Source organism: Prionailurus viverrinus, chromosome B1 (assembly GCF_022837055.1).
Source record: "Prionailurus viverrinus isolate Anna chromosome B1, UM_Priviv_1.0, whole genome shotgun sequence".
Classification (NCBI taxonomy): Eukaryota; Metazoa; Chordata; class Mammalia; order Carnivora; family Felidae; genus Prionailurus; species Prionailurus viverrinus.
In genome coordinates this window covers 195,399,308-195,427,150 of record NC_062564.1, presented here as the reverse complement: position 1 = coordinate 195,427,150, position 27,843 = coordinate 195,399,308, and the positions used below count along the sequence as shown (strand labels likewise).

The window sequence follows — 27,843 nt, the reverse complement described above, 5'->3', positions numbered from 1 at the left end:
AAACACTTTAAAAGAAACTACATTAAAATTGGAGTAAAATATCTTAAAAGTTGAATACGCGATACAAAAAAAAAAAAAAAAGAAAAAGAAAAAACCAAACCCACATATTTTCCATACACTCCCTACCCTGAAAGGCGTTTTTAGTTCATGCAAGACAGTAACAGCAAATGTTATTACCATTATTCACTTTTGTAGCAGTGCCATTGGTTTTGGAAAGCTAACGTCTAAATATCTTACTCCGATTGTTACTCCTATCAATTAATTAAAGACCGGATTTTTACTTGTATGCCTAGTAGAATATGGTTGTTTTAAGATCACAATGTAGGTTCTATCTTCAAGGACCTTCGAAGTTAATTTCAATTTTACACTATTTTTTTCTTCTTCCATACACGATTCTGAAAGGACAGAAACGTAACTGCCTGGTTCTATTTTAGCAGTTGTCATGAAATATCTGCTCGATTCATTATAATTTATAGTGGACCAGACGATGAAAACTCACCTAGCAGGAAATGAGTATGTTTTCAAACAGCAAGATCGCAAACCTATTACTTTTCGTAAACTGTTAAGCTATGCTTTATTGCCTTTAGAGATTTTTTTTTAAGATTATATATATATTCTTAGCTCAGGCCTAAATTTTAGTTTGAATTGTAAACTCTTTAAATGCCTGTAATTTAAACATGCGTGTTTTTCTCAGCCTCTTCTGAAACAATCTCCTTGGAGCAACCATCAGAGCAGTGGCTGGGGTACTGGAAGCGTGTCGTGGGGAGCAATGCACGGCAGAGACCATCGTAGAACTGGAAACATGGGGATTCCAGGAACTATGAATCAGATATCTCCATTGAAGAAACCATTTTCTGGTAATGTCATAGCACCACCGAAATTTACTCGCTCTACTCCATCACTGACTCCAAAATCTTGGATTGAAGATAACGTGTTCAGAACCGACAACAATAGTAATACACTCTTACCCTTACAGGTAAGAATGGTATGTAAATGGTCTTATTTCTAAGTTGATCTTTCAAAACAAGAAATTGGGTGGTGGTGGTGGTGGTGGTATGGTAAAACTGACAGATTAAAAAATAAAAAATTTCTGATTTTAAGCATTAATTTAAGGACAAAATACAAAAGGATAGAGAAAATGGATACTGTAAAAAAAAATTCTCTAAACACACGGTAGAAAAGAAGCTTCCTAAAATGTAGAAAAACCTGCTGTGTTTCTCCAGTGCATATTGAAGCTTTTAATTGGCAGCTCAAGAATGCCTTAATTTATTAATGTTTAATAGGCCACCAAAATGAGTTTCTCCTTCAATATCACTAAACTAAAATGTTAAGCAATTGTGCATAGGATTGACTGTGATCAGCTGTGTGTATATTAAAATATACCTAGTACAGCTGTGATTATGGCAAAATAATATTAAGACTTTTTACATCCAATTAAAATTTGCCTTCACTGGTTCAGGGACTATTTTTTCCTAAATGTGGCTTAATAGTTATGATGATTAGACACTTTTTCAGGCCTTTTAAAATGTTTTATTGATATTATAGTCTAATAAAGCTATTTACAATGGGATTTTTTTTTTCTCCTGAGATCTTCAGAGGGCCAAAGATACAAGATAGAAGGAACTTTGATTGTTTTATTTTCTTTCTTTCTTTTTATTTTTTTTTATTTTTTGTGGGTGGGTGTGGGGAAGAGAACTGCTTATTTCTGATGAAAACTTCTATGCTATTGAAGGTGAGATCTAGTTTGCAGTTACCAGCTTGGGGCTCAGATTCACTCCAAGATAGTTGGTGCACTGCAGCCGGAACATCCAGAATAGACCAGGTAGGCTGCACAGTGTATATTCTTCAGGATTTTGACTAGGAGTTTAGTGTTTATATTATGAGTAAGATTTATTATTAACTTTCCAATTATACCTTTTTAAAGCCTATGTCAGAGAGCATTAAAGCAATTTATTTTTAAAAGGTCACTTGACTTAAACTATTTAATATAAAATGTTTCATTTTCAAATTTATGAGTGATTTATAATTATTTCATTATTTCCAAAATATAAAATTTTCTTTTTGGAAAAAGGAATTATATACCCAAGAGCACCTGACTTTAAACATCAGTCAAACTGAACAGATTTTATCTTTGAGAGTTGTTTTCAGCTAGGGACAAAATTATGGATTTGCTTATCATTCAACTTTAAGTTTCATCAATATTTTACAGAATTTTTTTAGCAAATGCTTGTCATGGAATCTGCTACATTTGTCTTGAGGTATATTTCTGAAAAAGCCTGTCTTCAATTTTTTTCACCTTTATAAAAAACTTCATGTGTTTTTATTCTTTATTCTTTATTCTTTATTCTAAAATTTGTCACTGCTCCTATATACTATATTCTTCTAAATAGTCAGTTTCCTATAGAAAAACCCTAAATCAAAAAGCTAGGAATCCGTCTTAATCATATTACTTTCAAGCCCTTTGTGGTTGCAAAATGCTATCTCTTTTCCTGCAGACTAAATTTGAATTCAAACTGGGTACCCAGTGATGAGAATTATTACAGGATGAGTAGAAAACTCAGTCCTACATGAGGATTCTTTACTACAGAGCTGAAGCTTGAATGAGCATAGACTTGACATTGTGGGATCCCACTGAATGGAGCTGTGTTATCTTTAGCTAAGGCTCTTCCTTAGTTAATTTGTCAACATGAGATGATTTTACAAGTAAGGACTGTATAAATAGATGAATAATATGTTTGTAAATAGCTTTCTAACCTGGAGGGTTAGCAGTAACTTCAGTAATCTACTATTAGCACCTATTGTAGACAAGTCCTACCTATTTACCAAAATGGTCCTGCCAGGATCTCCACTTAGAAATAAGTAGTTATCTCACATAATTTATAATTTATAATTTATAATTTATTGTTTTGTTAACAATGTAAGTTAGCTATCCATCTGTTTTCTACCCTCTTCTCCACTCTGGCTCAGTTAGGCCACATTAGTGACATTTTTATGGTAGCCCTTTTATGTTGTTCAAATTGAATACGTAAATGCCTAGGAGATGGTATGTTTGAAGAGGAAAATTATGGTGATCGTTTTGAAGGTGGCAAGGGACGTGTTTTTAGAGAAGAAGAGACATAATTACTTGAAGAGCAGGTGTAGGAAGCAGCACGAGGATCCATATATGGGGGATATTAACTATGGAGAAGAAAGAAGACAGATTAGCTGTCATAAAGGGACCCCCGGGGGCGGGGCACGTGTTGAGAAATGAGGTTATTGAGATGCTGTCAGTGGGTGACTGCTAGAGTGGATAGAAGTGATGATGAAAAAAGGGAAGTTTTCAAACTGGTCTCTACAGAGGTGCCCTTCCTTGGCTGCTCTGGGAGCAGGGCCTCCAGCGCTCCCACTTAGACTTCAGTCAGAGCCACTCTGTTCTTACCCATGTTATAACCGAGCATTTCACATAAATTCATTTTACCAAAAAAGATTTAGGTGCGTAAAGATAATGTTTTTTTCTTTTGGTAAACTGCTGAAATACTAGCATTCCCTGTGGACCCTTGAAGCGAGGTGTGATGTGATGGAAGTTGAAGAGTGGTGAAGAAAAAGATGGTGGAAAGTGAACTGAACTAGAAAGAAAGGAGGGCTAAAACCTGAACCTCCTTCATCTTTCTCAGTCTTTATGACATCGGAGGATACTGTTGATGGGCTTTCATCTCTTTGGGTCATAGTTTCCTGATCTATAAAAGGAAAACCTTGAACTAGATCATGGAAGGCCTTTTTAGCCAGCTCTTATACTTTCTCTGATCTATTTTGGCCATTTCTTTTCCTCCTTATCCACCCCCCCAAACACACACACACACTTTATTTTTAGAATACAAGGGTCTTAGTTTATTGGGGAGAAGGGGTGGGAATTGGACTGAGGCAGTCCAGGTGTACTGTATGGCCTCCCAAATAGGCTGAAAAGCAATGTTGTTCTCTCTTTTGAGCACCCTAAGGTACTTAACTATATAAAATTTGTTCTCTGTTTCTATCTTTCCATAAAAGGTTGAGGTATTTGAAGTTGAGGTTCTTAAAAATACAGCAACAGCTGTAAACTTCCAATTGGTATCTTAAACCATTGGGGAGTTCCTCACTATTTGGCAAAGTTAAAATTACAGAAAATTCTTAAGCACTTAAATATCTGGGGAAATATTTTCATTCTGACTTTTTTCCCCACCACGTACAACATTTTAATACTAATAAACCTCAGTTAACAAATACATTATTTTAAAACATTTAACTTTTTATTTCTTTTAGTCTCAAAATGAGTAGGCCTATAAAATATACTGAATTGTAAAACCAGAGTCTTAATTTTTGTACCTGGATACTTGAGGCCTTACCTATACCAAGAACTGGACATGTAATTAACATTCAGTAAATGGGAAAGAAATCATTCTGAAAATTGGTTTTATTTCAGTTATATATAGCATTTTTAGGGTTGGTTGGCATTCTCTTATTTTAAGTAATTATGTCCTTATGGAAAAATCTTCAAATTTAGAACTTTTAAAAACAAGGGTAAAGTTTTATGCACATTTCTGACTTTAAAATTAATGTGGGTGGGGCGCCTGGGTGGCTCAGTCGCTAAAGCGTCCGACTTCGGCTCAGGTCATGATCTGACAGTCCGTGAGTTCGAGCCCCGCGTCGGGGTCTGTGCTGACAGCTCAGAGCCTGGTCCTGTTTCAAATTCTGTGTCTCCCTCTCTCTCTGTCCCTCCCCTGCTCATGCTCTGTCTCTCTCTGTCTCAAAAATAAATAAATGTTAAAAAAATTGTTTTTCATAAAATTAATATAGGTATTTTAATTTCTTTAAAATGCTATTAGCTAGTTACCCTTGCAAGAAATTATACTTAGATGTGTGATTTTTAATTACCTTAAAATTGAATTTTCAATTAGATACTGAGATTTCAGTTTATTTATTCATTAATACTTGAATTTTTTAAATCAAAAAGTAAATATACTTGTAGCTGAGATTATTACTTAAAGGTTTATATATGGCACATTAGTTCTTTCTAAATAATTAGCAATGTGGTACCTTTAAAGGTGTAACATAGCCATAAAGCTTATGAGATGGTATGTCGGCCTGTCCTCTAGCTAAGGGATTATGAATATATTTAGTTCTGTATTTTTGTTCCTATGGAAGTTCTTGAGTGTGTCACATAAACTACCTTAAATTCATTGAAGATGCTTTGCACCAATCTTTAATATCCAGACTGTTATGACAACATGATAGATGATAATATGGAGGTCTCTCAGAAAAATATATTATTTGGTATTTTTATTCACTTTGCACAAAAACAATAAATAGTAGCAGACCAAGTCCAGTTTTTCATTCATTTAATCAAGCATTCCTTAAATTTTGGTTCTTAAATGTGATGAACCTCATTTAAGGACATTGGTAGTCATCAAACTGTAAACACTGAAAAAGAGAGAGAATGGGTTCTCTTGTAACCTGCTTAGGTAATGGATGCTTTTTAAGTTTTGTGTCCTGCATTCACTTCTCTAATTGCACTTGATACATTTTTTTTTAATTTGTTTATTTTGAGAGAGTGACAGACTGTGCACACCCACGAGCTGGGAGGGCAGAAAGAGAGAATCTCAAGGAGGCTCTGCACTGTCAATGCAGAGTCCTAGGCAGGGCTCAAACACACAAGCCTTGAGACCATGACCTGAGCTGAAGTCAAGAGTCAGACACTCAACCAGCTGAGCCACCCAGGGGCCCCTGTACTTGATACATTCTTATACCGGATATTTTCTACTAGCCTTTTCATTTAACCCTTGTGGATACTAGTGTACCTTTGGCCGTTGGGGCCTTTAAAAAATTTAAAAAAAAAAAAAATGTTTTTTCAGTCCCTGTCATGGCACTTAGTCAAGGTTCAGATTCATAAAGGAAGTTCAAAAACTGTTATGTTCGTTATGTATGAGGCAGTGTTTTAATTATCCTTGAGCTATATGGGGAGAAGTTTTGTTCTTTGCCTTTGAGAAGGTGGAAGCCCAGTTGGATGAAGAAGGGGTGTCTGTGTAGAACAACTAGAGACTGACAGGAGAGAGTAGGAGCCTGATGCTACATTGTAGAGGGAGACAGTAGCATGTCGTCTGCTGCTCATTCACCACAGTGCAATAGCACTGCGTCATCAGGAGTGTAAAATCAGTGTTTGCTTAAAATGGAGGGCAGTATTAATAACAACTTTGCTGTTTTATTTTAAAGCAAAAATTGGAAAACCAAACACAAAAATGCAACAAAAGTGGATCTCTCTACTTAGCCAGAAGGATATATGTTAAAGCATCTGGTATATCTTTAAACATGACAATAGAGGGTTTTTCCATAATCCATCTCCTTATTCTTTGGGAGAATATTTCATTTTCAAGAGGAAAATGTTCTACTTGACCATGTCTTTTGAAATGAGACAAGGTTTTGCATATTTCAAAGTAAAAATGTAACATCCCATTGAAATGTTCCCTTTTAATTAAGTTCTTTCTGTTGTACTAGTTTTAATATTCTTGACCTCTTTAGTTATTTTTCAGCATTTGTAATCTTTTTTTTTTTAGATTATCCTATTTAAGATGAGGATTTGAGATTAGATTACTTTGTTCTTTCTGTGTCCTGCAGTCTTTCTAGGACCGTATGGTGGCTTCTGTAAGTCTTTATGCCAAAAGTCTGGGTTTAAGAAAATAACAAAATATTAGAATACAAGAGATTATAGTTTTCCAGTGTTTTCTGAGCTTTGCCTGTTCACTGTTGTGGGATTCTGTAATCTCAGTTTATGAAAACCCATTTAAATCGATTCTTTGCCAGATAATTTTCATATTTCAGGTAGATTCCTCATAGTGATTCTTACTTTTGTGAAACTTCTTGGCTGTTTTCAAATAGTCATGTAGTAATAAACGTAGGTTAAGTTACATTGCTGTGATTTTCCATATGTAAGCTAATCAGCTTTGGTGTGTTTATGTTTTCCTTAAAATGGTTTCGGGATTTTCATTTAGTTTTTAAATCAATGGCAGTTTTTGTGAACACAAATTTTTCTAATATCCTTATTTTAGAAAAATGCGTGAGTATTTGTCTTATAGTCAGATTTGTTTCTGTTGTTTTTTCCAGAAGTTATATTTTAATACCCATACTTTATTTAATGGAATTGCCTGTATTTTTTTAGACATGAGCCTACAGGTTTCATTAAGTCTAGAAAGTGATTTTGAGGTGTCAGGAGCTCTTTGCCTGGTCAAGGTTATTTTGTGTTCGGTGCTTTAAAAATCATGTGGGATGCAGCAGATGCTTACCAAAGTATAAGTTGGCTAATATTTGTATAATGACTTTTTTCTTTTCTTTACTAAAGCAGGAGTTTGTTTCATTATGAAAAGACTTGAAATGCAAGGGAAAATAGGGACCTGATATGTGGGCATTACCCTATTTCAGTTCACCGTAGGCATTAAAGCTAAAGCTATTAATACGTGCCGCTTTTTTGAATAACCGTTGTCGGTTGACTATCTAGTGATTGCTGATATTTATTGAATAGCTATTTCCCTTCTTACCTTAAGTAATTGCCCCTGGCCCATTGAGAGTACATATGGAGTCACTTCAATGATTTTACTCTAAATTTTGCTCTAAAGCAGGATCAAACTCAAACTCCTTGAATGGAGTTGGAGTGTGACTAAAAACCAAAAAACAAAAGTCATTTGGGTGGTGGTGAGAGTCACCATTAAGTTCATAGGTCTGTTAAGGATGGGGCGTAGTCTGATTCTGTTAAAGAAAACATCAGCCTGAGAAGATAGCCTTAAACCATAACGTATTTTCTTTGTAAGAATTTAAGGCAAATAGAATATAAAGTATTTATAATACATCTTAGAACCTGTACGATACAGCATACCTAATGAGGTTTCTTTGCTTAATTATGTGAACAGTTTTTATCATGATAGTTTACATTTTTTAATTCTGTTAATTCTATTTTAAATACATCTTTAATACGTCTTGACTTAGTTAACATTTGAGTCCTTATTCCTGGGGGATTTATGGTCCTGTATGTAGTCTTTGCCCTCACAGAGCTCAACTTAAATTTGCAAAGTTTTTTTAGTAGAGTTAGGGTACTATTCATTCAAAAATATTTGAGAGCCAGCTATATTTCATAATTAGAAGGTCCTTACCCCTAATTAGCTTAGTTTAGTGGGTGAGGCAGGAAAATCAACAAATTAATTATGCATAAAGTAAAATGGAAGCACAGAAGATGGAAATATTTGGAGAGATTAGTAAAATTGTATGTAATTTTTGTCCAAGGGCCATGTTCTTCTCTATACTAGTTTTATTTCATTTATTACTTAGTACTTTGAGTCTTTTGCTTTTCTAATATGTCTGTTTGCTTTGCTGTGGCTTTTCTATTATTAAGGTGGACTTTAGGCATTGTCTAGTCTGAAATAATTTTTTTCTTTTCTAGAAGATAGAGCAGAGCCTAAAGAGGTTTAGTAAACTATAAGATCAAGAAGTCCAGCACTTCTTTAAGTATGGTTTCTGGACTAGCAGTCTAAGTATCACCTGAGAACTTACTGTAAATACACATTCTTAGGGGCCTCTCTAAACCTATTGAATTTCAGACTCTGTCTCAGCAGAGTCCCAGCAGCCTGGGTCCCAGATGATTGTGAAGCATATGCTCATGTGTGAGAAGCGCTGTTGTAGTTCAGTGATTATCTGTGCCTCCTTCACCAAAGTCATGTTAATGATGTAAAATAAAGTAAGTAGGGGCACCTGGGTGGCTCAGTCAGTTGAGCATCTGACCTCGGCTCAGGTTATGATCTCACCGCTAGTGGGTTCGAGCCCTGTGTGGAGCTCTGTGCTGACAGCTCAGAGCCTGGAGCCTGCTTCGGATTCTGTGTCTCCCTCTCTCTCTGCCCCTCCCCTGCTCATGCTCTGTCTGTCTCTGTCTCAAAAATAAATAAACGTTAAAACAAATTTTTTTTTAATAAAAAAAAAATAAAGTAAGTAAAAGACAAGGAGTACCGATGTAGCTGTATTGTGGTCATGCTGGAGTAAGAGCTCTGGCCTAGCATTGTGTCTTTAGTATTACTTTGCACACTTCTAAATTCCTCAACAGCAACTTGTTTAGTCTATAATACTGATTCTGGCCCCCTAGTTTTAAAAAGTTCACAACCCTAATTTAAACCTCAAGTGGAGTAAATAAATCAACATATTTTCACAAAAGCTTCTTAGGTTTATCTTCAGCTTTCCAAAAGACTGTCTCTAAATCACACCTAGATTGTGGACTCCTTTGGAAAACTGATAAAAGTCATAACCCTTTTCTTCAGGAAAAAAAATATGTGTACACACCCATACAGGATATTGTACATAATCTCAGAGATTTCATGGTCCTTCTTGGAGCTCATGCAGGTTAAAAAATGCCTAATTCTAATTTCTGCAAAGAGTTTTTCCCCTACTTTTCTGATTCTTCCCTTTTTCTGTGTTAGTCTTTTTTTTTTTTTTTTTTTTTTTTTTGGAGAGTTAAAAATGGCCCGCCCTGACTCTCCTTCATATACAGACACTTATACAAACACCTACACACACTTAAATGGGTGGGGGTCACCACTGAAATTTTTATTTGTTTGTTTGTTTGTTTGTTTGTTTGTTTTTGGTGACTTAGGGGGCATGGGCCAGAGCTTGCTGTGGTAGTTCCCTATGTGTATTTGTTCAAGTACATTGAGGGTGTGTTGGACAGAATAACAGTATAAATTCATTAAGCATTAAAGAATCAGATTGCTTCTAGTAAGCAAGTTGAGAGATTTAACATTTAGCAAACAACACTCCCAGCTACACAAAAGACTTTGTTCTGGGACTTGATGAGGCAGGAAACTTGGAAGGTGGGAATATTGTCATCCTTTTCCTCCCTCCACCCCCTGCCTTTTTTGCAGGGTTTGGAGGGAAAGCGGATTTAGAAATGCAGAGACCAACATGCGAGAACTTCAGAGAGCAAGATTTGAATACAAGTATTCTAGGTGTTAGTCTTTGTTCTGATATTAATAGTTTCATTCTTTTGATTTTTATGGTATGAGATGTTTATGCATTTATTATTGTGAAATTCTGACCAAGTCAAATAATGTGTACCCCGTTTGATAGATATTTAAAGTGTGGTGCCATTATGGGATTAATTCCTTTCCCCCAAAATATTTATTTTTCAAGTGCCAGTGTCTTCCTGGATATATGAGAAAAGTGTAGAAGTTAAAGAACAACTAAAACTGCTTCCTACGTGTATAACATTTCACAAATCTTTTTAAGTTGAGAGTGATAACAGTAGCAATTATTTTACTGTATTAATGCTGCCAGTGAAATAAGATTATTTTTGGTATGTGATTTTGGAGATCTTAAATGTAGCATTCTCTCCAATACAAGAGATATTATAGCTCATGAGATCTTTAGCTACTGATACTGTCTTGGGATGCAGACTGATAAGTAATATGTTAATCAGATGTCCTCTTTTATGTAAGAAGGTTTAGATGGTATGGTATATTTATCATCAGTTTTTGAAAACTTGTATAGATCGTATTGAGTCTATTTTTTTCTCTTCTTCTAGGATCGAAGTAGAATGTATGACAGTTTGAATATGCACTCTTTGGAAAATTCCCTTATTGATATTATGAGAGCAGAGCATGATCCTCTTAAGGGTAGGTGGCTTTTTCTTTTCTTGTATCACCCACCGCTTTGTCTCACCATTTTATGTAGGAAAATGAGCACTAAGTAGCACTTATGTTATCTATAAAATTGTACTATGTTTGTTAATAAAAACCTTTGTGAAATGTCATACTTTTTCCTTTGTAGCTTATATAGATACCTGCTGATTTATGCAGAGAGAAATGTAAACCTGTGTCTCTTGTTATTCAACAAACAGCCACTGTTTAGAGATATCTTGCAGTTTACCAGAGGTTGAAGAAAGGATCTAAAATTGTTTAGTTCAGGGGCACTTGGGTAGGTCACTGGGTTAAGTGTCGGACTCTTGATCTCAGTTCAGGTCTTGATCTCAGGGTCGTGAGTTCAAGCCCTGCACAGGGCTGCACGCTGGATGTGGAGCCTACTTTAAACACAAATGAAAATGAATGAAGAATAAATACATAAATAAATCTGCATGCACCGTATTAGCTTCAGCCCACACACTTGAAAAAAAAATTATGAAGTAACTTTTCCAAAATTCTATCGAATGCAGAAATAAAAAAAATGCCTTGGAATATTTGTATTTACAGTTCACAGTGATTCCAACCTAAAATTGTCCTTTCCCCATTTTTCTTCTACCATCATGGGATTTTGAAAGGGGATATTTTATGGGAGCTTCTCTGAGGTTTCATACAAGTTGGGGCAAATTAGGAAAAAGAGTCAGCCCCACTGATCCCACAGTATCAGCCTTACTGTTAACTGTATCTGAAGATATTCCATTAACATACTTGTTTTTTTTTGTCTGTACATTACTTATTATTTTACATTTCTTTGTACAATATATCTCCTTGCCTTTCAGTAGTAACAGTGGACAGCTAGCAAACTGTGTGCACTTGGGTGATAAGAGATATGTTATTTATTGCTGCATAATAAATTATTCCACAATTTAGCAGCTTAAACAACAATAAATATTACCTCACAGAGTTCTACGGGTCAGGATTCAGGAGCAGCTTAACTGGTTAGTTCTGGCTCTCTGAATCAAAACCATGTGTTACTTGGTAATTTGTCCATATTTTTAATTCTATAAAGCCAAATAAGAATTCCCTTATAAGATTTTAGCCCAAAACTGTAGCACTTCAGTGTCGGCAGCAAGGTGGTGGCTTGAGGCTGTGTTGGCAATACTGGTCAGTTATCCAAACGGTTTGTTCTGTTTCTGGATTTTGTTTCTTGTCTAATTCCCTTATTTTTAAGGGGCTTAAGAAGTTAAAGGGATCATCATTAGTGATTGTTAGCAATGTGTGGGGATGGTAATTCTCCTCCTCAGAAACTAATAAAGATTATTATACTTCGGGATTTGGGGTTTTTTTTTTGGCGGGGGGTGGGGGTGGGGGTGGGAGGGTTGGGTGGAGGGAGCTGCTTCTAACCAAACCCAGTCTAGTTTTTCGAGTATCTGTATATGGGGTCTTTTTCTCTTTCACTGTTATGCTGACAGTTCCAGTGGCATCTGTCTTCTATCCACTGTTTGATAATAGAATCCAGTAGTTTATGATTATGAAGAAGTTCCCTCTCTTTATTTCTTTGGTTTATGTAGAAAGAAAACTCTTAGAAATTCTAATGTAAGATAAAGTCATCATCAGCTGTTACCAGCAAATAATGAAAAGGTTTTCATTGTCATTTCTCCCAGTCGTCTTTAAAAAGGCCTTTTAAAGATGTTAAGAGAAACCATTCTCATTTCAAGTTTTCTTTTTTTCCAAAGTCTATGTTATAATAAAACTAGAGAAGACTTTGAAAAAGAAAATGGAAGCAGCATAAGACCAAGAGGAATTTAATAATTAAAAAACAAATCTCAAGTGAAGGCAAAATTCTTTCGTTAGAATGGGAAGGGGAAAATGTGCTCAGTACCACCTTTAGGAATTATGGTAACAAATCTCTGTTCCTTTTTTTTTTTTTAAATGTTTATTTATTTATTTCAAGAGAGAGAGTGAGCAGGGGAGTGGCAGAAAAACAGGGAGAGAGAGAATCCCAAGCAGGCTCCCAAGAGCCTGACGTGGAGGTCAGTCCCACCAACCATGAGATCATGACCCGAGCTGAAATCAAGAGTCAGAGGTGTAACTAACTGAGCCACCCAGGCACCTCACAACTCTCTAATTGGGAGTGTTTTGTATCCTACATTTATTATGGTAGGAAAGAAAAGAAAAAAATAAATAAATAAAAACATTGAGAGATACCTCTATAGAGAAAGAAAGAAGACCGGTACTTGTGCATACTGCCATCAAATGGCTATTAAAATGGTCCTGATGCACCACAGCTACTACTGAAAGACTCTTCTTGTCTTACTAGTACAGACTTCACTGCCTTCTGGGACATCCTGTCATGTATCTTCCTCCTGGTACTCTGATCATTGCATGTTTTCTCTGGGCGGGACCTCGGTAAAAATCTGCTAAAGCAAGGTTGTGACAGAACAGAAGAAACCAGTCTGCGGACTTCCCCCGTTTGTCCAGTCCTTGTCTTCAGGGCAGCACTGCAGCCTGTGTCCCGTCTCTTCCATCTCATCTTTTCATTCCTTTTCAGAAAACTCTGTCCACTGTTTAATACAAGTTTAATACAGTCTTTTTTTTTTTTTTTCCAAAAAATAGAATTAATCTTACTTTATCCTTTTTAAGTGTTTTCAAAGGTCAGCCATGTGCTTTGTCTTCCTTATGGGATCTAATGGAAAGGGAGTTGCAGTGTAAATTTTTTAATGAATTTCTTGTTTACCTTTCTATTAATGATGAAAGCTTCTAGAAAATTTTTCACATGAACTTAAGTGATAAGAGATTTTACTGTTATGTATTGCTGTATAACAAATTACTCCTAAGTTTAGCAGCTTAAAACAACAATAAACATTTATTGGCTCCACAATTTCTGTAGGTTAGAATTCAGGAGCAGTTTAGCTGCTTGGTTCTGGCTGAGGATTTCATGAGGTAGCAGTCATGTGAAGGCTTGACTGGGGCCGGATGTTCCTTTTCCAAGGTGACTCACTCATGTGGCTGGCAAGTTAGCACAGGCCGTTGGTAGGAGAACTCAGTTACTCACCATGTTGAGCTTTCCGTGGGGTGTCCTCACAATATATTTTCTGGATGGCCCCCTCCCCATCCCCGCCCTGAGCAAAGATCCAGGCTTGAGGTTAATGTTCAGGGTCTTCTATGACCTAACTTCAGAAGTCTTACACCATCACTTCCATGGCATCCTACCAGTGACATAGGTCAGCCCTACTCAACTGGGGGGAGGGGGGGGCGGGGGCCGCTACTCGAGATGTGAATACTAGGAGGCAAGCATAAGTGGAGGGTGTCATGGAGGCTGACTTCCACAAAGATAAAGGCAGAAACTATAAATTGGCATTCGGTTTTACTTTTCTAAAGGAAAGAGAAACTACTCAAGGTAAGAGTTAATGTCAGTAGAAGAGAAACAGTCAAGCAGCCCTCTGGAATCCAAAGGAAGTCTGGCAGGTTACTGGTCTGAGAACTGACTGATTGTACTAACACCTCCCATCCCCAGTGAAGTCCAGAATACTTCACTTTACAGCTTGTTTCCATTTTCCCATTCTCCAGTGGTTTTTACAGGTCAGTAGGGGAACCTCTATTATTTACTGTTAAGGTTCTGTGAGTTAGCATAGCAGGTAGGAAGGGTCTTGTCTCATGGGGGCTCTGCAGATGTGAAGTGACGGCAAACAAAGATGGAGTTCTGGATGCACGTTAGTCCATAGAGTGTGCCTACTTTTGTACCAGGCAGTGTCCAAGACCTTGGCTGTAATTGTGTAAAACAGATACAGTCTCTGTTCTTAAGGGATTTACAGCCTGCTAGAAAGAAGAGACCTTATAGTTATATGTATAATGTACATACATACATGTGATATATTAATATAATGTTTATATACACATAATCTATAACCAGAGTGTTTGAAGTGCCATGGAGGGAGATGATAAGGTGCTTGGGTAGGTCATAAGTAAAGGGAGAGAGATACTTTATTCATCTGTGGAGTGAAGAAAGCTAAGACCTTAAGCTTGAACAGCACAAAGATGAAAAACTACTGGCGGAAAGTGTCCGCTAGACAGAGGGGCCGGGATGTATGGAAGAGCTTGTCACATTTGAGGAACTGAAAGCAGACAGTCCTGGCATAGCTCATTTAGGGCTACCTGATGCTGACTGGCTATAACTGGATAGAACTGCTCAGCCCTAGGGAGCAGGTGCTGTCTTCTCCAGATCATGAGCACTAACACACCGTTTTATGCTTTCCTTAGTATTCGTGACACTGATCTGTTTTTATTTATTCTGCATTGGTTTCTTGCCATTAACACCTCGTTTTCTGATGACCGTCTTCATTCTTGGCAACTATTTTCCTTTTCAAAGGAAGAACAAATACAGATTCTTTTTTTTTTTTTTTTAATTTTTTTTTCAACGTTTTTTATTTATTTTTGGGACAGAGAGAGACAGAGCATGAACGGGGGAGGGGCAGAGAGAGAGGGAGACACAGAATCGGAAACAGGCTCCAGGCTCTGAGCCATCAGCCCAGAGCCCGATGCGGGGCTCGAACTCACGGACCGTGAGATCGTGACCTGGCTGAAGTCGGAAGCTTAACCGACTGCGCCACCCAGGCGCCCCCAAATACAGATTCTTTTAATGCTTAAAGCAAATCATGCTTTGCCAACTGCAGTTTTGCAATTTTGCAGTTTTGTTTTTGCATACCTATATTAAATAATCTGTGATCTTGCTATGTATGTGTGGGTCAATTCATTCTGCTTTAAACAAAAGAACAAGACGGTGATTATTGTTAAGCCCTCTATCCTCCCTGCCCTCAACAATCTGCAAAAATGTCTTACTGTGTAAGCATTTTTACCAAAATTTGCTTATCCCCCTCCCCAAAAGGATAAGAGGAAAAAAGAAAAAATTAATTTCAGCTAAAAAAAAAAAATGATTCGAAAACTGTGGATAGCAGTGCAGTTTAATATTACAGATCTTGGAAGTATCCGCTTTAGCAATTCACAATGACTTTACCAGTGTTCCCTAAACAACTTAAAGGAATCAGGAAAAAGGATTTAGAGTAGGATTTTATGCCAACACATGTTTGAAAGTGGATGCCTTCAGAACTTTATTTACTATGTATTTTCGCGTCTAGCATTATTTTTATCACTTGACTGCTAAGCTCCTATTTTCCAAGACTCCTGAAGTAGAATCTGTGCTGTTTCACTGAGAAGATAAGGAATTGCTTCCGTGTAAGGTGCTAAATGGTTGTGGTAGTACCGAATCAATTCTTGCCTCTTTTCTTCTACTCTTCTTTTCCCTCTGGTTCTCTTCAGCTGGCCGTAATGTAAATTTGTAGTACTAAGTCAGAAAATACCTTGTATAAATTTCCAAAAGTCTCTGGTGTGAGAATTTACATTTTTGAACCTAAGAAGTGTTGAGCTGGGCAGAGATTCTCAAACTCTGAGAGCATGTGTATCAGGCGGGTTTCAGGAGCCCAGTCCCAGAGATTGTGCCCTGCGGCCTGTGCAGAGAGCACACTTGGAGACACTCTGGAACAGGGGAACAAGATGAAAGAGATCTATTGGAAGTTGTAAACATTTTAATGACATTATTAAAACACAGCAAAGTGCAGAGTAAAACTAATACCAATCATCTATATGCCCGAGCAGTTCTGTTGATTCTCTTAAGCTCCTGGTACACTGCCTTCACTGATTTCTCTGGCAGAGAGTGGAAGGCGTCCTTCAGAACAGATTTTACTTGTCTTCGGCCCACTTGTGTTTCCTGGAGTAAACTTTTCAGGAGTTCCAGAAAGTGCAAATCACGTATAATGACATGTCTTGAAAAAAAGATCATCAAAGAGGGATTGCTGTATATGTGCTTTCAATCTTTAAAGAAAATGTTTCCTTTTTTTTTTTTTTCTTTAATGTTTATTTATTTTGAGAGAAAGAGAGGACACACAAGTGGGGAGGGGCAGAGAGGGAAGGAGAGAGAGGATCCCAAGCAGGCTCCACACTGTCAGCGCAAAGCCCGATGCAGGGCTCGAACCCACGAGTCAGACACTCAACCGAGTGAGCCACCCCAGCATCCCCAAAATATTTCTTTTTAAAAAGGAGTCAAATTTGCACATACTTTCCCCTGGATTTCATTTGTTTTTATTTTTTCCTACAGACCACAGGCCTTGATAAATAAGAAAAAAAATCATTAACTTTGAAAAAAATCATATTTATATCGAAGCCGTGCACATTTCATTATTTTGACGTTAAGAGATGCTTGCTGTTGATCCTTGTAATATGCCTCATACCTTAATACTTTACCCTTCAAACTACTCAGAATTGAATTCATCTCAAGAAAAGTACAATTTTCAAGATTTTAACTTTTGTTTTCTGTGAGAATGTCTGCAGATTAAAGAGGAAGTTGTGAAAATGTGGTTGTAAAAGTTCTTGTTTTAGAAAATTTACGTGAAGTATAGTATCATGAATAGAGATTTTTTTAAGTTTTATTTATTTATATTTCTTTTCAGGTAGTTGCAACAATAAGTAGTTAGCAACAATATTACTAAATTTGAAAACAAATTGTTATTTCTTCAGGCAGTTTTGGCTGTTTAAGCAATTTGAATTACAACAATATGCAGTTTTTCTTCTTTAAAAACTAAAACCATTCAGAAACCACAGTGAATTTTCTTAAAATCACATTTATTTATTCAGAGCTTATATGGGTTTACTAAAAGCCTGTTTTCACCACAAATCTTCATTAAGACTTTAATTATGGGCTTATAACTCTTATTTTTAGGTTGAAAGTCAAGAAATACAACATTTTTCATATAGAATTTGTCACTGTAAAAGTGGGTACTTGGGATAATTAGGCCTATGAATTTTAGTTGCTTTTAGTATTTGAAGGGTATCGGAGAATCTCTAATGAAGGATTTCCCTCTAGAGTATAGGACTTTATCCTTTTTTAAATGTTTATTTTCTTATTACAAAAAAAGTAGTATGTGTTCATTAAAGAAAATTTGGGAAATCTGGAAGAATTTTTCAATCATCAGTTATTTCCACAAACTAAAATAACCAACCATGCTTGATATGTTGGTGTATAATTTTTTCTAATCTTTGTCTACTACATATAAGCTTAAAATATTTGCAGTAGTCAAATCTTTTATCTTTCCTCAAACCTGGTTTGATATGTACCTGAGTTAAAAAGTCAAATAGCGCCATAAGGCTTCTATAACAAAAAGTAGAAGTCTTCTCTCATTCTTTTCTCTTTGCTTCAGATTCCCATTCCTTAGAGGTAGGTAGCTAACTTTCAATGTTTTTTTTAATGGATTCTTCATGTAATCGTTTGTTAATAATATGCTGAGGCTTCTAAATTTCCTTCATTTTTGGTATTATCTGTTGACTGTGAACTTTGACTTGCCCATCCCCCAACACTTACCCTGCTCTGTCCTCTCCAAATGATTATAGGATCATTTTTGTTTAAATCAGGAAGTGTATTGGGGCACCTGGGTTGCTCAGTTGGTTAAGCACCCAACTTTGGCTCAGGTCGTGATCTCACGGCTCGTGAGTTGTAGCCCCGCGTTGGGCTCTATGCTGACAGCTTGGAGCCTGCTTCATGTTCTATGTCTCCCTCTCTCTCTCTGCCCCTCCCCCGCTCATGCTGTCTCTCTCTGTCTCTCAAAAATAAATAAACATTAAATCAAGAGGTGTTTTGCCATGAAAATGCAGATACTCATGGGTGAACCTCATCTGTTTTGTACTGTAATGTAACTTTTTTCTTCTTTTTCTTGGAATTAATCATTGTCTCTTTTGGTTTGATTGCTTTGTTATCTAAGTACTTGTCACTGATTCATCCCCAAATTTATCAATAGAACCCTGAAGCTTCCTTCAATACCTCTAAAAACATCAAATAATCTTATATTGATTTTTTTTTTTTTCCTGCTGTTGAAGGCATCCTTCTGCAGCCTCTCATAACTGTCACTGTGGGACTTCTAGAATGCTGAGAGTTCCTTTTCCTGTGGGATCCTTGTCCTGATCTCTATACTCTTTTCTTAGTGGTCTATACCTTTGTTTTATTGGGCCTGTTTTATAGTACCTTCCTTCAGGTGGGACATATATTTTAGATCTCATACGTATGAAAACGTGTTTATTCTACTATGTAAGATGATAGGCTGGTGTGGAATTACGTTTGTAATTGCGAACACTGAAAGCATGCTTCATTGTCTTTTATCTCTCAAGGTTACCGTAAGTGTATTACCATCATGATACCTGTTAATTTGTATGATCGGTTGCCTTGTTTTGTGTTTTTAAAATTTTTGTCTTTCTTTCTGGAAGCTTTTAGGATATTTTCGTGCCTGCGGTTCTGAAATGTCATAATAACGAAATATGGATCTTCTTATGTGTATGCATGGGGGAGCCCTGTCTTCCTTCCTTCCTTCCTTCCTTCCTTCCTTCCTTCCATTTCTTTATTTCCTTCACTGCACATCCATTGGGCCTTTTTAATTTGGAGATGCATTTCTTTCAATTCTTGGACATTTTTGGCATTTTGATCATTTCTTCCCTTCTATTTTTAATATTTTTCTTTCTGGAAATCCTGTTCTTCAAATAGTTGACCTCCTATACTCATCTACTTGCCTGTTTTCCATTGCTTTATCTTTTGTTTTACTTTGGGAGACATTTCCTCATTTGTTACTCTTCAACCCTTTTATTGATTTTTCTATTTCACAATTTTTCTCTGAAGAACTTTTAGGACCCTCTTTTAAAAAGTCATTGAACTTTCCTTTTCTTCCTTGATACTGTTTTTCTGGTGTGCTTATCTTTAAACACTATATTGTAGTGTTTGTGGATTATTTTTCCATTTCCTTGCAATGTTTATACTTCTACGTTTCTCCTTTCTGTTTGTTTGGTTTTGTTCTTTCATTCATGCTGGAGGTGTCCATCACATATTTTATGGACTTTTGATGTCTGTTCATTTTTAAAGATGAGACACAAAAATGATGATTGGAAGCTCTGTGTATGTAGTTGGGATTGACAAACCAGTGAGCATTGCTATAAGCCAACCAGGTGGAACTCCCACACTGTCTGTTTCTAGGTCTTTTCTTTCAGTCTGGGAAATGAACACCGGATGTGTGTCGTCCATTCTTCTGTCTGGGAGCTAGAGGCCTGACTTCTCGCCTTCTTAGAAAAGCCAGAGAGAGGGCTGTGTGTCTCTCTGATTCTTTTAAAAACTAAAAAGCGGTCCTCAACTTTCCCATGTTCAGTTCCACCCCACATCTACTCGTAGTGATAACTAGAGCTTCTTATTCTGGAAGCTCTCCAGGTGTCTATTGTGGTAAATGGCTTGTTTCTGGATAGTCTTCCCAGGCACGCACCAGTATAGGTGTCAGAGATTTCAGTGATTTCTGGTCTACACAGGCGGTTAACCACTCAACCATTCCTGTTCACAGCTTCCAAAAATTTGGTGACATAGTTCTTCTGTGATCCTGTCTCATTTTATTTGTCCTGATGGGGTTATGCCTCTTTAAAACTTCCATGACGCCGTTTTTAGGGGTTTCAGAAAGCAGCAAAAATGGACACAGGCATTCAGTCCTCCATGTTCAGTTGGAAGTCTCAGTAACCCCTAGTCTATTTATCTTTTTGGTGAAGCCCCCCAACATGCTTAGTCAGTAGTAGCTTACTTTATTAAAGATTGTTAAAGAATTCTATTCCTTTTAAATGGAGTGCCTTGCTCATTTATTTTTGATTCAGTAGCTTGTTTTCTTTTTTAATGTATCTTTCACACGACACTGTGTCATGGGAGCAGTGAACACCTCTGTTTTTGCTCTATCTTGAGTCAACATTTATTATAGTTCCAAACAAATAGAAAGGGCTCAATAAATTATTGGTTGAACGATTGGACATTTTTCTACAAGGAGTCATACTTTTTGTCAATATCTACTTAAAACTTTTAAAAATTACTTACATGCATTTAAAATAGTTTACATAACCATTTCCCTACAGTTGGAAATTTAGGTATTTCAAATTCTTAAATGAAAATCAGTGAGCTTTTTGTGTTTATTTCCATAGAATAGGCTTAATATATATTTTTGAGATTCTAGGTATATATTGCTGACTTAATTTTAGGTTTTATGCCATTTAACACTGCTACTGGCAATGCTTGATTGCCCATTTGTAATTCTTAATATTATTTTCATTTATACAACTATTATAGGTTAAAGTTTTGCAACCATTATTTCAACCTGATTTTAATGTTAATTTAATAGATCTTAATTAGTACCAGTTTTATTGGAATAACTTTATGATGACACATTATGATGATTAATGACTTAAGTTTAGCCTCTGTTGCTGTTGTCTTTCTTTTTGTGGTAATACTTTACTTGAAACAAACTTTTTGATATTCTATATTCCATGATGTTTCTTAGTTTATTTTCTAATATTAATTAGATAAAAGTTTTAAAAGTTGTAAATCATTATTCAGTGAAGAAAATTTATGATGGGGCCCTGCTTTAAGAGTGAGTTAACCAGATTAATTTTCCTGGAAACTCAGATCGATGGTTTTTATTAAGGAATGATTCTGTTGCTCTCTTGGGATCTGGTACTTTGGATCTAAGGGTCTTTTCTGCATTTGTATGATCTTATTCTTAGGCTTTTTGAGGCTTGCATTGAGATTTGGGAGTGAGGTCAGGAATGACTGTCCTGCCCCTTGGATCTGAGCAGAGATTGGAGTTATTCAAGGTTGGTAATGACCACATTCTAAGTGGATTTTACCAGACTTCCTACGAACCATTTTTTTTTTTCTAATTAGATTTGGAAATAAAGGTAAAGCATAGACAATGATAAAATATTAGGAGAGTCTACCAAACCAGTGGAAACAATGCTTTGTATTTAAAGCATGTAAGAAGAATCTTTTCATTTGTACAATATGTTCGTGTGTATAAGAAACACACACATACACACAATATAAAACGTATGGTACATATCATGCATTAAGCACTTGATGCATGTCAAACACTGCTCTGAGGACTTTACATGTATTAACTTAAACATGATTCTCACACCTAAGATGTAGATATTTTATCTTCCATTTGGGTGACTGTTGTGGCTTACTAACAATAATTGTCCAAGTGGCAATGCTAGGAAGTGGTAGAACTCTGGAGTTTGTGTTTTTAACCACCTTAGCGTACTGCCTCTCTTAGTATTTGGTTTAATAATAATTGTAACCCAATCTCCTTGTGATTCTAATATGTGGTTAATTTTTTTTTTTTTTCTGTTGAAAGTAGTCGGCAGAATGTGTAACATTGTTCTTTAGTAATTTTAATCATCACTAATGAGGAATGGGTTGGCATCATCAACTGTGAATATTGGGGCTTTGGAGATCATATTTTGGATGTATTCTTTAAAAAAAAAGAATATTTGTGGAGAAAGGAAAAAATTCATCTTGACAGAGAGCAAAAAAAGCAAGACTTGTCTTCCTCCCTCTCACCATTTTAAGAGGCGTAGAAATGAACTGATAAAAACTTACTCTGCAATTTTTACGTTTACTGAGAGAATGTCCCACATACAAATACGTGTTTAGTACTATGCTTTCCATTAAGCTCATGGGTCATATAATAGAATGAGATAATTTCGTTCATCGATTTAGCAAATACTTAAGGGCCTGTTATGTACTAGGGTCTGTTTTATTTATTCATTTATTTAATTTTTAATGTTTATTTTTAACGAGAGAGAGAGAGAGAGAGAGAGAGAGAGAGAGAGAGAGAGAGAGAGAGAACAAGCCGGGGAGGGGCAGAGAGAGAGGGAGACACAGAATCCGAAGCAGGCTCCAGGCTCTGAGCTGTCAACACAGAGCCCAACAAGGGCTTGAACTCACAAACCACAAGATCATGACCTGAGCCGAAGTCAGACACTTAACCGACTAGCCACCCAGGCACCTCTACTAGGCTCTGTTTTAGATAGTAGAGATACAGTAGAGAATAAAAAAGACAAGAGTCCTGCCCTCATGAGTCTTCTGTTTTAATGAAGGGTGGAGATAATAAGAGTCAATGCTATGAAGAAAAAAAATACAGTATCAAGGGGATAGAGAAAGAAACTGCTATTTTAGGATGGTCTCTGATGGCATCTTTTAAACACCTGAATGAAGTGAGAGGTATAGGCTTTGGTCATATCTGGACAAATGCATTTTAAATAGAAGAGGAAATCTACAGATCCTGAAATGGCAGTATGCCTGGCATGTTTGAGGAACAGCAAAGAGGCCAACGTGGTTAGAATGGTAGGGGATGAGAGGCCAGATATTTATTCTAAGCCTGGGAGGGTTTTGAGTAATAGAGAAACCTGAGTTGATGGAGGCTTGAAAAGGATCTCTCAGGCTGCCGAATGGAGACTAGACTGTCAGGTTATTCTAGTAGTCTGTGAAGAGATGGAGATGGCTTGGGCCAGGGAAACCAAGAAGGAGCTCGTGAAGAGCAATCAGATCTAGGTCTGTGTTTATAAATCGAGCAGTGAGGATTTGTTGGCAGATTTGTACACAGATTACACACAGTGAGGTGTGGAGGCAACCCAGAGTTTGGGGATGAGCATCCATATGGAAGGAAGACGGTGCTCTGTGCTAATCTGGGGAAGTATGGGGTTGAGGTATAGAGGTTGCAGTTAGAGATACAAGTGGAGTCATCTGCTCAGAGATGATGCATGGAGCTTGGGTAGTAGATGGTATCACCTAGGGAGGCCGTGTGGAAAAAGTCCCAGGACTGAACACTGGGGCTTCAGCATTTTGCAAAGCTGAGGAGGAAGACACAGCAGAGAGTATTTAAGGAATAGCTAGCGAGAGGAAGCCAAGAGAGTGTGATATCTGGGAAGGGAAATACGATGCTTCAGCAAATGGGTTGCTGGAGGTTATTTTGGGACTTTCAGCTTAAGGCTACACAAACATTAAGAGATGTTGGGAAACTGCTGCATTTTATCCTTTCTAATTCACATTTCTGTAATTTTAAAAGTATGTTTAAATCTGAGAAGTGACATGTCATTTTTTATCATCTCTATTTTTAAGTGCATTTTATTGAGACTAAGTAGGTAGTTTGGTGAAAGAACTTAAATGTGTATGAAATCGTTTTTAATGCTGGCTTAGTTTACTGCATGTCTTTAAATACAGCATTGTTTCAAATTTTAGTAATTGGTGATTTGTCTATATGTGATGAATTGTATGCACTTGTCATACTTCTGTGTTTTGGCTGCTTGAATATACATCTAAAATGGCCAACATGTATTGCTTTGTTTATACGTGTTATACAGATAATTAAAATGACAATAGACTAGTAAGATAATTTTAAAGATACTGTAGGTCCTCTATTCACTGATAGCTAAGAATAAATACATATTTTTGAAAGTTATTTATTTTAAATTTCATAGTATCTTAATGTAAAAGAAGTGCCAAGAGGCAGTAGATACCCATTAATTGTAGACATACTAAAACTATAATGAAATTATTATGTTTTATCATATTTTCACAATAATAAATTATAACCTGGTTCCCTAAAATTCAGTTTGCACAAATTTGTACTAGAGGGCTTTATTTGTAAGGTTGGGTTCTTCTGGGACAACAGAAAACACAGAGCAGCTTAAACAAGACAGAAGTATTTTCCTCTTCCAAAAGAATACCACACCTAGAAGTAGGGTAGTGTTGTTCATGGATCTAGGCGCCTGTCTTTTTGTTCTGCTGTCCTTACCACCCAGCTTCGGCCTCAAGCTAATATGGCTGATTCAGTTTAGCCATCACATCTGCATCCCAGCAAGCAGGAAGAAGGTAAAGGAAAGAGAAGATCTTCCCTTCCAGGATACTTCCCAGAAACTGCACATAACAATTTTGTTTTACATCCCATTGGCCAGATCTTACTCACGTGGGCACACGTTAGCTACAAGGGAGTAACTCTGGGCACTTCTGTGCTTATCTAGGATTTGGGGTTCCCATTATTGACAAGTATAGGTGTCAGTGTGCAGCTAGCAATCTCTGCGCCACTGGGCTTTTTACACAATAGGGAGGAACCGATTTTATACCAATGTGTGTTTTTTCTGTGTTAACGTATAAGTTACCTAATACATACTTCATAATCATCCCATGAATTTTGTAATGGATTTAGCATAGGAATTTGCCCTATATCCAACCATACCTATCTTTCTCTATATTTTATCAACTAGGAAGTCATTACAAGATAGTGATTAAGAGTATGGAGCCACGCTGTCTAGGATCATATCTGCCAGTGGTGTAACCTTGAGCAAGTTTTTTAACCTTGCACAGGGTCTTTATCTTCAGAGGAGAAGATAGTAGTACCTAAATCACACATCGTCGTAGGATTAAACGATTGGTTGAAAAGAACTTAGAAAAGCTCCTGACATGGAGCGAGCCCTCAAATTTTAGCTATTACTATAAATTGGCATGTTCTTAGTGGAAGTAATTTTAATGGTATCCCAGGTAAAAGTAAATTATCTATAAATTTAACTTGTAAAGATGTATTGATATTTTGCTGTGATTGAGGAAAAGGGACTAGATAATTTAAAAACAAGTCTGATTTGTTTATTTCATTTTGGTGTGTTTGGCTAATTATATTGAGAGATTTTCCTGTTTGGAGTACTGTATTTTAGAACATGTATACAAATACACATTCTGCAAATAGGTATCTATCTTTTGAAGTTTTTGTGTAAGGTGTGCCTTTTAAGTCCATTCAGAGCCAAGAAGTCAAAAGACTATTAGCAATGAAAATATACTTGTGTCTTGGGATAAGTAAAGCGAACAATCAACCTGTTACAGGATAGTTACGTGGCGATTCAACGTTGAGTGTCTTTTGAAGTGGAACCAGGCTTAAAGCTTTGTGCAGTTTACTTTTCTAGGAGGTCTTCCCTGAATCTATGGCCTTGGTTAAATATTCCTTGTGTTCTTCATACAGCGTGCTATACATAATTCTTTTAACACTTGGCAGGCTTTATTAAAGTTGTTTCTCTCTGTCTTTCACACTACATCATAAACAGAGACTCATTTGTATATTCTGCATCCTATACACTTGTAGGTATACAAGACAATGAGCTTGTTACAGTGAACAGCAGTACGGGTTACCACTTTTGTAGGGGTTGTGATTTTCATCTCAAGTCAGAAATAACAGCATTTTTTCATGGCCTTAAATTATTCTCTAAATTTGGTCATGTGCAACAAGATGTTTAGAAATAGGCATATTTCCAAAGTAAGCTACGATACTTGAGGCAAAGTAACGCTCCATGATATTGAAATCCAGTTTAGGAAAGTTCTGCTTTCTAACTCTGTATTTGGTACCTTTTGTACGTACTGTCTTATTTCTCACTCCGTACTAAAATATTAACAACAATAGACTTATTGTGTGTTTTTAGAGTATGGCTGCTTTATCAGTTTAGCTGGTGTCATGTGAAATGCAGAAGTAAATAAGAGTGCATTGTCTTTTGAAGGACAGTAACATTTGTTTCACCTGTTGAGTCTAAAAACAGAATCTGCTGTGGTTAAATTAGAGCCCAGATGAAGTGTGTGTATATGCATAGGTGTATGTGTATATCTATAACTATATGTCTAATATGTATATTTTAATGTTAAAATTGAATTATCTCCCCCACTGGCAGGTGATCAAGTTCTTTAGTTTCATAATTAAAAGCCTCTGTTTTGTATGGGATGTGTGGGCGAAATACAGGGCCTCAGAGTGTGTAGGGTGCTTGCTGAGGTGGTAAAGCTAGACACAGTTAATCTATACTCCTTACTAATCATGTCAGATTCACGCGGAGAGTTCCTGGTCACTCTTCTGGCGGCTGTGCATCCTGCACCATCACAGGGTCTGCAAAGGGGCTGCACTGAAAACTGCTGACGTGCTATCGCACAGACATTTCATTCTAGTAACTTTCTCAGTGGATTTTAATGAACCTTTCTAATAGTCCATCAGAGATTCAGGCATTAGAGGAAAGTCCTCTATTAGAGGAAAGTATTTTAATGGACTCTAAACAACGATCATCCTTAATGTTGGCATTTAGTCAAACAAGTGTTACGATGTAGAAATGCTGAATAAACCACAGTGTGTCCCTGCGTACCTTTTTTCTTTGCCACAGTGGTCTACGGTCCTGTCATCCCTTGCGCATGTATCAAGTGCAGAGCTCTCGTATGAGGAATGACTCAAAGGAAATAGGAGGCTACTATGCTCTTAAACCTTAGTATTTTCATTTTTTATATTTTTATTGTATCAGTTGTAAACTTTGAACAGGTTAAACTTGCAATATCATTTATAATAATATGTTTAAGATGTTTTTATCAAACTTCCTTATTTATATACAGCTATATATAAAACTGTTGAATTAAATGGCAAGTTGTGATGAGTTTTTGCTACTCATTTTTTATTTTAATATTTAGGTGGTTTTTTAGTTAGGAATATAATAAATTCCTTCAGGTTTTATTTTTTGAAAAAGAAAGCTGTGAAGAGAATTATAAACAGTTTTGAAGATATTTAAAAATTTTTATATCCTATATTAAGTGTGAAGGACTAGGATACCTATATTGTCCTTACATTTCAAAAAACAAATAGGCCTTATTCTCTAGGCATTGCTCTGAAATCACATTGTCCTCATATGATCTGGGAACTAAGGTTAACTGTTTTATGTTTTGGTTTCAAATCTCAAAAGATGATTTTGGTTAATATGCTTCGAGTTAAACATTAGCTTTTTATTTAAGAAATATACTGTCTTCAGTAATTTCCTCCTTATTCATTTTCCTTTTTTTTTTTTTTTTTTTTTTTTTTTTTGCCTTTCAAATAGCTCCATAATCTTAAAACTTCCCTTTCCTGTCTTTTTAAAGGTCGACTGAGCTATCCACATCCAGGAACTGATAATCTGTTGATGTTAAATGGTAAGTTGTATACAAACATTTTATGTTTCCAGTTGACTTTTATAAATAAATATAATTGAGTACATGGTTCTCTATACCTTGCATATACATAGAAGTTAAATATTTTATAGGTATAAAGATAAAGCTACAGCGTTTCCTGTACAGAAAGCAGAATTAGGAGTTTGGAATGTGCCTATTTCTGATCTCTGGCATATAAATTCTAGCTGTCAAAGCAATTATTGCAATGTATTTGTGACAGTATGATTTAATTCATTGATCACAGATTTTGGAGATCGTCCTGAGTTTGAATATTGGCTTTCTAGTTTTTGGTATGACTTT

At 36.4% G+C, this 27,843-nt stretch overlaps 1 protein-coding gene across 7 annotated transcripts in view; it reads left to right on the top strand.

Annotated features, from left to right (window-relative positions):
- The window catches only part of CPEB2 (cytoplasmic polyadenylation element binding protein 2), a 72,427-nt gene that overhangs the window by 4,166 nt on the left and 40,418 nt on the right, over nt 1–27,843 (top strand). For 4 of the 7 annotated variants that reach the window (XM_047855700.1, XM_047855699.1, XM_047855702.1 and 1 more), the window contains exons 2-5: nt 695–976; nt 1,733–1,822; nt 10,562–10,652; nt 27,475–27,525. In XM_047855700.1, coding sequence (XP_047711656.1) covers nt 695–976; nt 1,733–1,822; nt 10,562–10,652; nt 27,475–27,525 — 514 coding nt within the window. The remainder of the gene's footprint in view (nt 1–694; nt 977–1,732; nt 1,823–10,561; nt 10,653–27,474; nt 27,526–27,843) is intronic. The other 3 variants (XM_047855705.1, XM_047855704.1, XM_047855703.1) reach the window with 1 other exon arrangement.